Source organism: Lactuca virosa, chromosome 4, assembly GCF_052849685.1.
Source record: "Lactuca virosa cultivar CGN04683 chromosome 4, Lactuca_virosa_CGN04683_v6, whole genome shotgun sequence".
Lineage (NCBI taxonomy): Eukaryota > Viridiplantae > Streptophyta > Magnoliopsida > Asterales > Asteraceae > Lactuca > Lactuca virosa.
The window spans coordinates 280,431,405-280,446,112 of record NC_136429.1 but is presented as its reverse complement, the minus strand read 5'-3'; the positions used below and the strand labels follow the sequence as shown (position 1 = coordinate 280,446,112).

Here is a 14,708-nt window from a genome sequence, read left to right as displayed (position 1 = left end):
TATAGACATGCATGTCCAATCCATGTCTTGAACCCAAAATGGGTCAAAAAGGGGAAGTTATGACCTAACTTCCATGCATGGCATCAAAACTCGGCTAAAGACCAGATCCAAGCCACTACAAGGTCACCTTGACCTGGTGATTCATAAAGTTGCAACCTTTATGTGATCCATCCATTGCAACATCCAAGAATAAGGAGAAAAAGCGACAAAACTCAAGATCTAGCTACATAGAGTAATAAAAATCGGATCTTGGACGCTTACAAAGGTCCAGAAGAGTGCCAAACTGAAGATGATGGTTTTGCTTGCTAGATCCTTGCTTCTTTCTTCCAACTTTCTTCTTCTTTGGCTCCTAAAACACTGCACTAGCTCAAAAATGAGAGGGAAGGATGATTAGGGTTCATAAGGGCCGATGAAGGGGTTTGGAGGCTGATAAGAGATCAACCCTAGGAACTTAAGGAGATTATATAGGGTGCAAAGCCCTAAAATTTAGGGTTTCTCATCCAGCCGCCAACACGTCGTGTTTCCCTAACCAACATGCCGTGTTGGTCCATAAAAATACGCGCTCCAAAAGTCCTTCAACACGCCATGGTGAGGTTTTCACCACGCCGTGTTCCAAAGAAAAAACATGCTCAAAGGAATAAATCTCATACCTGGGAATTAGGATGTTACACCGAAATCAACGTTTGCAAAAAGAAGGATAAAACAATCGGGGAATCAAGCAATTCTGAAAGCTTCAAGAAAACCCACGACAAGAAGGCAACGTATCATGAGCCCGAGACACCCAAATCTGAAGAAAATAGTGAACCCAAGTCAGAACCAGTGATGGCAGACATTGCAGACATAATTATGGTGGAATACAAGAAGCGGATGCATGACGATACTGGACCAGGTCTTGTGCAACCCACAATTCTAGAAATAACAAACTTCAAGCTGAAAGGTCACATACTCGCCCAACTAAAGGACATCCCATTCTACGGGAAAGATCACGAGGATGCCTACAAGCATATTGACACAGTTAACAACATCACCGACTATTTCAACATTCCAAATGTGCCACACGAGACAATGCTACTAAGGATGCTACCGGTTACATTCAAAGGAGCCGCACAAGATTTGTTGAAGGCACTCCCTCCAGGATCAATAATTGTTGGATTAGTGTCTAAGTCCATAACTATAATTGGTATATACTTGACCCGACTCGGCATGGTCCATTTGGGTTGCATGGCATCGGAACATTTGGATAGACCGTTTATGAGGAAAAGACATTTTGTGACATATTAATATATTATAAGTTCTAATATATTAATATGAAATCATGTTATTTAATTAGTATTGATCAAGAATTATATTGGACTTAATTTAGTGATCAAAAAGAGACTAATTAAATATATGGGGATTGATTGTGTAAATCATTCATTCTTATATATGTGGGCTTATGATCCAAGATTCCTTTATGTTGGGTTTAACCCATGTGGTGATCCATGGATACTCCATGGAGGTTAAAACCCATGGAGCATAAGGAATGGGTAAAGTCATGAGTTACATGGTGTAACCCTAATAGCCACACTATATAAGAACCCCTTTAGTTCAATAAATTGGCACTAGTGATACATATTTTGAGGGCTAGCCGATTTGAACATGTATGTCTTCTTCTCATGGTTATTCCAAGAGTTCATGATGTTGTGTGAACCATTTGAGGTGTCACACTTGGGGCACTAGGCTCTCAAGCTTCATGGAGTCAAGCAACAACAACAAGGTATGTATTCTATCTATTTTATTATCCTAGTATCAATGTTTTGGTATGCTAGTTAGGATAATACCTTGGATAATCATATTTGCATGTATTATAGAGAAAACATAGATCCAAGGTATTTAGGGTTGCATGTACACTTAGGAGTGTTAGAATGCTCAAAACCCAACAGTGGTATCAGAGCCTAGGCTTGTTTTCAATTATACTTGATGCAAATTGCTGAAAAATGCTAAAAAAGTAGAATTTCGGGCATTCTGGGCACTGGACTCGCCGAGTCCACTGATGAACTCGCCGAGTCCATGAAGAAAATCATCCTACTCGGCGAGTAGGTTGATACACTCGACGAGTAGGAGCCCCAGACAGCGTATTTTCGAGTTTTTTTGGCTAGAAATGGACTAGAAACATTACCCTAAGATGTTTTTGAACTTATAAACTTGTTTTTGATGTGGTAATGTTCATACTAATCCAATTTCAAAGATAATTGTCAATAGATTCATGTTTTGTATTAGTTTAGTGATTAGGCTAATTACATGAAAAAGTTTGATTTGAATTATCTTGTTCTTATGAGTTGCTTAGATTAATAAAAAAGTTAATTGATTATGTGTTTTCAATCCATTTTAATCTAAGATTTGATTCTAAAATGTGTTTTTGTAACTTGTCCTCAAGTTATATGAAAAGTCACATTTAAGTTTCATAAAACTCATAAAAGTTGGCAATGGTTACAAAAATGAAGAGTCTTGTCCTCAAGTTATGGAGGTTCAAGAGTCACTTCATTAAGTAATAAAATGTGTAACCTTAATTAATTCCATAAGTTACAAAATAAAGAAAAGTTACATTCTTTTATTAGTTTAAAGTCTTCCATAACTTGTCCTCAAGTTATGGAACTTGAAGAGTTTTTTAATTAAAACTAATTTAAACACATAAGTTATGGAATTAATTAGTTTTGAAAAATTTCAAAACTTGCCCTCAAGTTTTGGAATTTGAAAAGTTTTCACTTATGAATACTTTAATTCCAAGTTAAGCCCTTAGAATTTTAAAAGTTAAAATTCAACCCTTATACTTTATAATATTATAAGTTAATAATATATATATATATATATATATATATATATATATATATATATATATATATATATATATATATATATATATATGTATAAGAGAAAGTCAGTCTTACCGTTAGTAGGCCTCATTCACGAAGCCGGTCTATAAGGGGGGTATAAGGTTACTGCCTATAAAATGGCAGTTTAATGGGTGTCCACTCTCACCCACCGCTTCCTTGACTGGTGGAGGGTCGTTAGCCGAACGGGTAGGACAAGGACTATAATTCTCCCTTCATTAAAAGTATTAATGATAAATACTAAGTAACTAAACACTTATAAATTCCCAATCTTAGTTACTTAGGAAAATGTGAATAAGGTGCTAACCCATGACATTACACTTTGCACTTTGCTTAAGTCGGTTAGTGGAGCGCGTGTGGTTTACCGGCACACTAGCTTGATTTAACAAGGTAGGCAAAGGGTAACTTAATGTTTATCATAGTATCGATGGAGCGTGTGTGGTTAACCGACACATCGATTGAGGGGTAAACACTTAAGGGTACCAAGTATATTTGCATGGTTATTCACACCTTGTTTTGTGATCCTCGGCATCCCAGTCACAAAACCTGAAGGGCACACTCGAGATTGAAACATGCCATTGAACAGTTCAATGAATCTCAAAAGATCTAGGAGTTTCAAATCCAATTAAAACTTAATTATATTTCGTTTTTCATGGTGGAAATTGGTAAATCGTCATTTACCTACCTTCAACTATTTTATAACTTGGATTACGGCATCCCTCTTCCAGTTATAAATAGGTTGTTGGGTCCTAGCCTTAATATTTCATATTGGGTGTTATATTAAGGACTTTAAATCAACTCTCTTGAATATCTCCCAAAAGATGATCTTCCCAAATCTCTTGAAACAAACTTTCCTAAATGAAGATGATGTCCCATGGAAATCATACGTCTTTCACCTCCTCCAATTATTCTCCCTAACCCACAAGTTCCTGAAAAGTTTAAGGTCACTCAAGCCCTATTGGCAAGCAAAGGTCTATGTGTGATCACATCTTGGAGATGTAGTCACATATTGACAAGCCGGGAGAGTTGGGTGTCAAAGTCTAGAGGAAGCTCATGATCAATCACTTTCTAAGTCACATAGTGAGTTCCTTTGGGACTCCTATGAAACAGACTATGACAAGACCCTTAATAATGTTATCTATTTGCTAAGATCAACTTCCTAAAACTTTATGGACATTGACAATGATGACATTCGATATCCAGTAAAGCTCTCTCTTCCCAATGGAAAGGGATCGCCCATAGTCAACTCGGTTGACCAAATGGTAAAGAGAGAGGCTAAGTCTGAGATAGTCCCATTATCAAGGGTCCATTGCCAAAGAAAGGGGCATTAGTTGCGAAGCTGCCAAATTTACCTAAGGATGTTAAAGTCAATAAGTTTGACTCTACTTCAGGTAAAGTCCACTATCTAACTCTACTAAGTTTCTATTCTGAGATTCTTGATACATGATGTGACTGGGTCACATGTTGATGTTTTAAGAATCAAAGAAAAAAGTGAAGAAACTTAAAGAAAGATTATGCTGAATCTGATCGCGTAGATGGATTTCTATCGCATAGTTTGAAGATCGGATTCTTAAGCTACATCTTAGGAGTTATGATATATTGCATAGGATTAGATAACAACAAAGTTTTCATGTGCTTTTGCATTGTAAGGATAGTTTTTCCGCAAAGTTTTTTAAAATAAAAGGAAAAATGATGATTTTATTTATTTATTTTAAAATATCCTTACAATGGCATTTGAGGAAAAAAATTGTTGCTTATAAGATTCCATTAAGAGCAAGAGTGGAAATATGAATTTGATTCTTTCATTTGTGGTAGTGTCTAAATTTACCAAATAAGGAAAGATTCTCATCACCTAAGTTTCAGTTGGATAGAAACTTGGAATCATGCATGTTGTATAGCATGATGAATAAGAACTTTCAAGCATTGGAAAAATTAAGACCAACTACTTGTTCACATGGATGTGTGAGTCAAGTAAAGGATCGAGTACACATTCTTGTGTACTGATCAAGCCCACCACAAATAATCGTTAAGACTATTCGTCATTATTTACTAAAATTTAGTAAATATGGTTATACTTACAAGCTTAAGTGTAATTCTGAGATATTGGAAAAGGTTTCAATGTATGGCAGAGCGAATAAGAAGAATCAACTTAGGCAGAAAGATAAAAGTTTCTCAAATCTGAAAAGATGGGAGAGTACTTTAGTATCATGTTATATAATCATCTTAATGATTAAGAGACCTTATCACAATTCATCCTCTAAGTGCATTCTGGTAGCTAAGAAGAGGAGCTATGAATTGTTGAAGTGGTTAAATCAAGAAGATGATTTATACTTCGTTCCAAAAACAATTCTTAGAGTTATACTCTAAGATTGTAACTTGAGTGACATGTCTTAAAGAAGGTTTAAAACACTTGTCAAATGTAAGAGTAAAAGTTTTCTACTCTTGTACATTTGAAATTGGTAAGTTGTGATGTTTTGGATAAAACAAAGACCAACTAAGGCCAATTGTGTGAAGTGTTTGTCTTGATTAGAATCTACACTATCTCTTGAATATTTGACAAGAGAGTCTTATATGTCAAGAGGACAGTGGGAGTCTTAAAAGGTCTTGAAAGTCTCAAGAACTAATCAAGAGTAAAACCTAAAGTTCTTCACTAGCACACGACTTGAGGTTTATAACTTATCGTGTTGACTATTTCTGTGTCCATTCCAATTATAGTTGGCTTTGCATATGAGTTCTTAGAGTTCTCAATTGGTTGCACAACAACTTGAAAGTAATGGCAGACCCTTGAGCTGCCACATGGCAAGAAATTAAGATTGAGTTCAGTCCATATGAGTTTGAATTTGTCATTATCCTTGTCTTGTGACTATGGTTTTGACAATTCACATGGATAAGAACACATACACCATTAAATCTAAGTGTCATAAAATTTCTCTCCGATTCATGAAAATGATGGTGAGGAAACACTTTCACTAAGTAGATTTTAGCTAGATAGCAATTGTGATATTTGCATTCTCAAAGTCGTTAGTGGAGCGTGTGTGGTTAACCAGCACACTAACATGGACTTGTGAGAAGTGGTAAAGGTCTAAATAATCAAGGCTATGATTACGGCATCCCTTTTCATAGTTCTTAAAATTGTTTAGACACACCAGTGAGCTATCTAAGATAGGGTGTATGATATTGATAAAGTTTTATCAAAGCAATCTAGTATCAGAAATCTGAACTTTGGTAAGAAAGTCAATAAAGTATTGATTTCTAGAAGTCCAGCTGATTTCTAATTACATGTCAAAGCTAGTGGGAGCATAAGTGTTATGCTAATAATCATCATGTTAGTGGGAGCATGATAATTATTATAAAGGTTGCAAGTTAGCAATGTTAATTATAGAAAACAAAAGTTTCAATTCGTGAGGCTGCAGGGGTTGAAAAAGTTGTTTTGCTATAATTAAGGGAGAGAAAATTATACTTCATTTCAATTCTAAAAGCTTAGATTGAGGTTTTAAGTCGTATTTAGTCAAGGATATATATATATATATATATATATATATATATATATATATATATGAATTTCATGTTGGAATGACTCAACATAAGGAAATTCTATATATGGGTCCATTATTTGCGTTCTAAAATTCGATTATGATTACGACATCCCTTTTCATAATCTGAATTATGAGAACTTGGCAAATAGAAATGGAAATGTTATAGCAAAAGACTGGTTTAGTCTTTATGTGAGACATCATGACTCGAGTCCCATATGCTTCGGATATAGGATCGATTACATGTGCTATATTTATCCTTTCTAAAATTTTCCAAATGCCTGGGGCATTAAGAAGGGAAAAGGTCTAGAACTGGATATGACTAAAAGGATTAAGCAATTGTCGAGGACAATCTAAGGTTTACCAAAGATTGGTTGCTCAAGGACAGTTGGAAGTATAGTGATAATTCTGGAAGGACCATATTGACATAATCTGTAAGGAGGCAACTCTTGTTCAGAAGTGATAGTCAAAATGGAATATGGAAATGTTTCAAAGTTGGAAATTATTCAATCTGTGTAAGATTAGGAAACTTAATGCAAGAAGGATATTTCCAAGGAGCTGATCTCCTTTGGAATGCTCTGTAATGGTTGTTGTCAAGTCTTGCTGACTCTGTGCATAATCATTACAGGAGGATCAATGCATATAAGTTTAGAATCTAACAGATTTCAGTAAATGACATGAATTTGGAATTCTTGCATTTGCAGTAAGGATTTGGGATTGTGAAAGAGGATCATTGGAGTTATGTTCAATTGATCTAATTCACAAAGTGAAGATCATAGACAAACATTGTATGCATACTTGGTGTATGGCATGACTAGTGTTTAGAAAACATAGTGTACATGCTTGGAGCATGGGACAACTATTGTTTTAAATTCAAGAATAAAGTTGATAGCTGAAACAGTATACAATGAATAATGTGTAATCATATGGTGATAAATAAAAGGTGTTTTATTTATGTTCATAGGTGTTGATACCATATTAGATTCTATTATTATTGTGTTTCATTTTGCATGTTTTGACTTCCAGAATAACTAGGTCGTTCTTCCTGATTGACTAAGTTATTCAAACTATCCACAGTCGTTCATATGTTGGAAGTAGATATGAATCAAGACTGTCATGGGTTGGCTTGTAGAGGTCTAAGATGTTGGACAAGGGGCTACAACACTCATGAGTGCTCATAAGGTCTGAGTATTGGATTCAACCCGCGCTCATTGGAATCACTTCATGGATTTTATCACGAGTGATCATGAGACGATAATATCTTATATTCTTCAAACCTAGAGATATGAGTTGTTACTATGAGTTGGTTGTACATTGATTGCACGAAAACGCATTCGGTAACTCGGTGTTATAAAACGTGCCTTTGTGTATGATTCAACAAGTAGTAGAACAAGCCATATGAGTCGAAGTTTATCCATTCCTTTTACCTTCGGGATAAAAGCGATATCTGTGGGCCCCTCGATGATTTGGTGATGACAAATGTAAGTGCTCGGCCGGGCCTGGACTGATTTGATTTGTTCAATTAGTCAATCGTCATAAATCGGAAATCGGGAAACAACAAATGGACAGAGAGAATGATTATAATCCATGTCTCAGTCCATATGATATCTAGAATGGAGGAATATATGATCCCTTATCTAATGGACAAGTCATTGACAAAGGTCAGAGTTCATCTACAAGGTCAGAGTTCGACAGCGGCTTTTGAGAGCTACGATTGCCAGTTGGTTCCTGAAGTCATATGCAATAATAGTTTTAGACTTATCTAAGTGGGAGACTGTTGGATTAGTGTCTAAGTCCATAACTATAATTGGTATGTACTTGACCCGACTCGGCATGGTCCATTTGGGTTGCATGGCATCGGAACATTTGGATAGACCGTTTATGAGGAAAAGACATTTTGTGACATATTAATATATTATAAGTTCTAATATATTAATATGAAATCATGTTATTTAATTAGTATTGATCAAGAATTAATTTGGACTTAATTTAGTGATCAAAAAGAGACTAATTAAATATATGGGGATTGATTGTGTAAATCATTCATTCTTATATATGTGGGCTTATGATCCAAGATTCCTTTATGTTGGGTTTAACCATGTGGTGATCCATGGATACTCCATGGAGGTTAAAACCCATGGAGCATAAGGAATGGGTAAAGTCATGTGTTAGATGGTGTAACCCTAATAGCCACACTATATAAGAACCCCTTTAGTTCAAGAAATTGGCACTAGTGATACATATTTTGAGGGCTAGCCGATTTGAACATGTATGTCTTCTTCTCATGGTTATTCCAAGAGTTCATGATGTTGTGTGAACCATTTGAGGTGTCACACTTGGGGCACTAGGCTCTCAAGCTTCATGGAGTCAAGCAACAACAACAAGATATGTATTCTATTTATTTTATTATCCTAGTATCAATGTTTTGGTATGCTAGTTAGGATAATACCTTGGATAATCATATTTGCATGTATTATAGAGAAAACATAGATCCAAGGTATTTAGGGTTGCATGTACACTTAGGAGTGTTAGAATGCTCAAAACCCAACAATAACAACATGGCCAAAGATGCATGCAGAGTTCATACAAGAATTCCCCCCACCCCATCGAAAGTTGCGAAGTTAAAGAATGCAATTACCAATTTTGAACAACTAGGAGGCAAATCACTTTATGAGGCATGGGAGAGATACATGGGCTTACTGAGAAATTACCCCCAGAATGATATCAATGTTCAACAAGAGGTCTCCGTTTTCTAGGATGGGGTAAATGTAACAACCAGGCAGCTCCTTGATTCCCAAGGACCACTCACGAAGAAAGCACCGGCTGTAATAAAGGGATTGATTGAAGAGTTCTCTAAACATTCAAGAGAATATCATAATCCTCGTAACGACTCGAGGGACGGTGAACGCAACTTCTGATGATATGGCAGCAATAATGGCCAAGTTGGATAGGATGGATGACGGAGATGGACCAATCCATCCATTCCATTTGTGTACGGTGTGATAATTGTAGTGGTCAACATCTAACAAAATATTGTGACCTTGATGAGAATGGAAACCGGAAGGCTCAAACATGTTTCTCAAGTGGGGATCATTATGATGAAGATTGGAGGAAACCCAAAAAGGAATGGCTACCGTATGATGAGTACAAGACGGCCAAGGAGGAGAAATACAAGAAAAAGGCAAGCGGGTTTTATCAAAAAGAAGAACAGGCAACCGAAAAGAAGACAAATTTAGAAGTAATGCTCACCCGTTTTGCAGCCGCGTCAGAAAAGAGGCATGATGAAACTGATGCAACAATGAGAGATCAACAAAATCTAATTAGAGATCAGCAAACTCTAATGAGAAATCAGCAAGCTTCAATCCTCAACATCGAGAAACAACTCGGGTAACTAGCTAAACAATTCAATGAACGGTCACCGGGCGGATTTCCAAGAAACACCAAACAAAATCCAAGAGGGGCGCATATCAATGTAGTGACAACAAGGAGTGGAAAGATTGACACTCCTTTGACCCCAAATACTAATGAGAATCCAAAAGTTGTGCAGGAAGTAGAAGAAGAAAACCGAGAAAAGAACTCTGACGATCAAACACGACATGGTGAGGAGAAGAACATGGCGTGGTTGTCGACTGAAGAAAATAAGAACCCTCCAGTTAATCCGTTTTACCCTCCATTTCCATTCCCGGGCCGAGCTAAACAAGACAAACAAGCTGAAGACTATAAGAAGTTCCTGGAGCATATCAAGGCCCTCCAAATCAACATTCCATTCATTGAGGCGGTGGCTCAAATGCCAAAGTTTGCAATGTTCTTAAAAGATCTTCTCACCAACAGAAAGAAAATGGAGGAGGCATCTAAAGTGATACTAAATGATAATTGCTCAGCCTCAATGTTGAACAAACTACCAAAGAAGATGGGGGACCCGGGAAGTGTAACTTTTCCATGTTAATTCAGATATTTGCCTACAAGTTATGCATTGGCCGATTCGGAAGCTAGTGTCAATATTATGCCCAATTCACTTTCAGGAAGTTGAATCTTCCGGAACCAAGGCCCATCCACATGGAAATTCATCTAGAAAACAAGACGGTGACGTTTCCAAGAGGGATATGCGAGGATCTTTTGCTTAAATTTGACAAATTTGTTTTTCCTACAGTGGACGTGAGAGAGTTTAAACTTACTCTCAGGGTAGGCGAAAATGCCATCACCTTTGGAGTAGATCGAGCAATGAAGCATTCAAGGTTTAGTGACGATACAGTTTTCTTGGTGGAAACGTTTGATGAGTTGTTTGAAAAAGAAATGACAAGTTGGCAAGAGGATAATTCAGGGGGATTCACGTTCTTATCGGAGGGGGATTTTGATGCTGAGAATGACCTAGAAGATCTGGAGAAGTTGCTTGAAGAAAGTGAGTATGAAAATCTTAAAAGAACTTCTGAAGAACAAACACGGCATGGTGAGGACTTAAACACGACGTGTTCAGATCAAAAATAGCGATCTGACGAAACAAATGACTACACCACGACGTGTTTGGTTGATGTCCACGCTGTGGTCAGTGATCAGAAGACGAAGTTAGAACTCAAAACTTTACCGGAACACTTGGAGTATGTTTTTCTGGAAAAGGATGAGCAAAAGCCAGTTATCATTGCTTTTGATCTTGCACCAAACAAAAAGGAAAGTATCGTGGATGTTTCAAAGAAACGAAAGAACGCCATTGCTTGGAAGATCACCGACATCAAGGGAATTAGTCCTTCATATTGCTCACATAAGATCAATCTCGAAGAAGGATCTAAACCGGTAGTACAATATCAGAGAAGATTAAACCCAAATATGCAAGAGGTAGTCAAGAAGGAGGTCGTGAAGCACTTGGATGCCGGAATCATCTACTCCATTTCTGATAGCCAATGGGTGAGTCTGGTACAAGTAGTGCCAAAGAAAGGAGGCATGACGGTCGTGACGAACGAGAGGAACGAGCTCATACCTACAAGAATGGTAACCGGTTGCTGAGTGTGCATCGATTATTGCAAGCTAAACGATTCCACTTGCAAAGACCACTTTCCTCTACCTTTTCTTGATCAAATGCTTGAACGATTATCTGGTCACTGTTATTACTGTTTTCAAGATGGTTTTTCAGGATACTTCCAGATTCCCCTTGACCCACAAGATCAAGAGAAGACAACATTTACTTGTCCAAGCAGAACATTTGCTTACCGTCGCATGCCTTTCAGGTTATGCAATACACCGGCCACGTTTCAATGATGCATGATGGCAATATTCTATGACATGGTGGAGAAGTTTATGGAATTCTTTATGGATGAATTTTCAGTTTTTGGTTCTTCTTTTGATGATTGTCTTACTAATCTTGATTTGATGCTTGCTAGGTGTGAAAAAACCAAATTGGTCTTGAATTAGGAAAAATGTCATTTCATGGTGAAGGAAGGAATCGTTTTGGGTCACAAAGTTTCCAAATAGGGGATTGAGGTGGATCGAGCAAAGATCGATATTATTGCCAAGTTACCTCCACCAATAAATGTGAAGGGCATTAGGAGTTTTTTAGGGCATGCGGGGTTTTACCTCCGCTTTATCAATAATTTTTCGAAAATAAAAAGGCCTTTAACTCAATTACTCTTAAAAGATGCAATATTCGATTTTCTAATGAGTGTTTAGAAGCTTTTGAAACTTTAAAAGAAAATTTGACTAATACCCCGATCATATTCTCCCCGAATTGGAACTTACCTTTTGAAATTATGTGTGATGCTAGTGATTTTGCTTTGGGAGCAGTACTTGGTAAAAGGGTTGATAAGCTCTTTCAACCCATTTATTATGCCACGTCCCAAGAAAGCTACACCACTACTGAAAAAGAACTATTGGCCCTGGTTTATGCATTTGACAAGTTTCGTCCCTATCTTATTTTGTCCTAAACATTTGTCTTTACTGACCACTTTGTTATCAAATATTTCTTTGCCAAGCAGGATGCGAAACCAAGATTGATCCGATGGGTGCTTCTACTTCAAGAATTTGACATCGAGATCCGGGAAAAGAAGGGAATGGAGAATGTAGCAGTTGACCACCTTTCCAGATTAGAAAACCCAAAAAGAGAAGAGATGGAGAACAGGGTCATTTGGAGACGATTTTCCAGAGGAGTATTTGATGGTGGTAGTGGGAGAAGAACCTTGGTAGGTAGATATCACCAACTTTTTGGCAGGCAACTACCTTCCTAAAGGATTAACTCACCAACAAAAGAAAAAGCTTTTCTCAGAAATCAAATATTATTTCTAGGACGATCCTTATCTTTTTAGGAGTTGTGCAGACGGAATCCTTCGAAGATGCGTATTTGGAAAGGAAATTAGTGAAATTTTGATGCATCGTCACAGTGGACCTACGGGAGGAAATAATTGGCCTAATACACAGCCAAGAAAGTATTTGATATAGGTTTTTACTGGCCAACAATATTCAAGGATGCAACTACTTACGTGAGAGAATGTGGTTCATGCTAGAGATCGGGTAATATTTCAACACGAAACGAGATGCCCCAAAAGAGCATCCGGGTTTGTGAGGTATTCGATGTCTGGGGAATAGATTTCATAGGGCCATTTCTAACATCTCGAGGGAACAAATACATTCTCGTGGCAGTCGACTATGTATCAAAGTGGGTGGAGGTGCAAGCACTACCCACCAATGATGCTCGAGTGGTTGTGAAATTTCTAAGAAGATTATTTTCTCATTTTGGAATGCCAAAAGCACTTATAAGTGATCGGGGAACCCATTTTTTCAATGAACAACTTGCCAAAGTGTTACAAAAATATGGGGTATACCATAGGTTTGCAACACCATACCATCCTCAAACAAATGGGCAAACCAAGATCACAAATCGGGCACTAATGAGAATCTTGGAGCGATCGGTGGGGAGAAATAAGAAAGAATGGTCGGAGAAACTCGATGATGCGCTTTGGGCATTTCGCACCACATTCAAGACACCAATTGGGACTACACCTTACAGGTTAGTTTTTGGAAAGAATTTTCACGTATCGGTGGAACTCGATCATAAGGCGTTTTAGGCTTTGAAGACATGTAACTTTGAACTAAGCGAATTGCACACTAATCGGATTTTACAAATGAATGCCTTGGAGGAATTGAGAAACGAGGCATACACAAACTCGTTAATATACAAACAAAAGACAAAAAAATGGCATGATGGAAGGTTGAGAGGAAACAAGGAGTTTGAGGCGGGCCATTCGAAGTAAAGCATGTATTCCCATATGGAGCCATCAAGCTATTAAGTAAAGATGGTTCAACCTTCAAGGTCAATGGGCATCGAGTGAAACACTATGAAGAAGGATTGCCAAGCGAGGAGAGAGTAGGGGAAAGCATTGACTTGGAGGAATCCGCCATAACCTAGGGCGGAAAGGAGTCCAGCTCAAGACTCCTAAAAAAGAAGCGCTTGCGGGAGGCAGCCTGTCATTTGAGTTTGCATTTCTTTTTCCTTTATCTTTTCTTTTACTTTTTCGATTTTTTTCTTTCTCTGTTTTATTTTGTTAAGGATTCTCGTTCTTTTTTTCTTGCTAATGAATGTTGCTTGAGGGAAAGCAAGGTTTAAGTGTGGGGTGAGGTAAGTTCTTTTATGAAAACAACAAAAAATTTCTCTTCTGAACCACAAACACGACATGGATGAGCTGTTCCCACGCTATGGTTGTGCTATGAAATGCGATATGTTGAGGTTAACCCGTCAAAAATGACGTGTTTGCCCATGAACACGGCATGTTTGGTTTTCAGTTACCGAAATTAGAGAATTTTAAAATCGGTCAAAACAGTTTCAACCCAACCCTAAAAAAGAAAAAGCTTTTCACTTTTCATCACACATCCTACACACACCGGGTTTTGCTCTTTACCGCTACAATCTCCAATTTCATCGGTTTTTACTCCAAATCTTCAAGACAGGTATGATTTTTCAACTCCTAATCTGTTTAATGTGAATGTATTCATGGGTTTTATGTGTCAATCTGCTTATTAAAACGAATTTTAGGAACTTTTCTATGTTTTCTAGGGTTTCAAAATTTGAGTAAATTGGCGCGTATTGGTTAGATTTTCTTGTGTCTAAGAGTACATCTCAGTGTTCTAAACAAGCCCTTACACTTATTTGGAATAGGATTGGTCGGATTTGCTACGAATTGCAACTTTGCAGCCAAACTTTTCGACAAACACGACGTGTTGTTCTTCAAACACGACGTATTTGCCATTCAGTGAGCCCATTTTTGCAATATTTTTTTTTAATCTCTTTTGCTGTTGGCTTTTTCTTCTGTTATTTAATGTTGAG

The 14,708-nt window shown here is 37.3% G+C and overlaps 1 protein-coding gene across 1 annotated transcript; it reads left to right on the top strand.

Annotated features, from left to right (window-relative positions):
• Positions 1-10,016: 10,016 nt before the first annotated feature.
• On the top strand, positions 10,017-12,826 carry LOC145105922 (uncharacterized). Its single transcript, XM_079042984.1, has 8 exons — positions 10,017-10,344; positions 10,554-10,845; positions 10,951-11,386; positions 11,529-11,622; positions 11,721-11,775; positions 12,030-12,270; positions 12,367-12,570; positions 12,674-12,826. The coding sequence occupies exons 1-8, from the start codon at positions 10,017-10,019 to the stop codon at positions 12,824-12,826; spliced, it is 1,803 nt and encodes a 600-aa protein (XP_078899110.1).
• The last annotated feature ends 1,882 nt before the right edge of the window (positions 12,827-14,708 follow it).

Bases quoted from the DNA above. Each gene is read 5' to 3' on its own strand.
- LOC145105922 (XM_079042984.1), top strand. From the start codon at position 10,017: ATGGCGTGGTTGTCGACTGAAGAAAATAAGAACCCTCCAGTTAATCCG. The intron at 11,387-11,528 runs GTAACCGGTTGC...ATGGTTTTTCAG, and splicing joins AGCTCATACCTACAAGAATG to GATACTTCCAGATTCCCCTT. The intron at 11,776-12,029 runs GTGTGAAAAAAC...TACTCTTAAAAG, and splicing joins CTTGATTTGATGCTTGCTAG to ATGCAATATTCGATTTTCTA.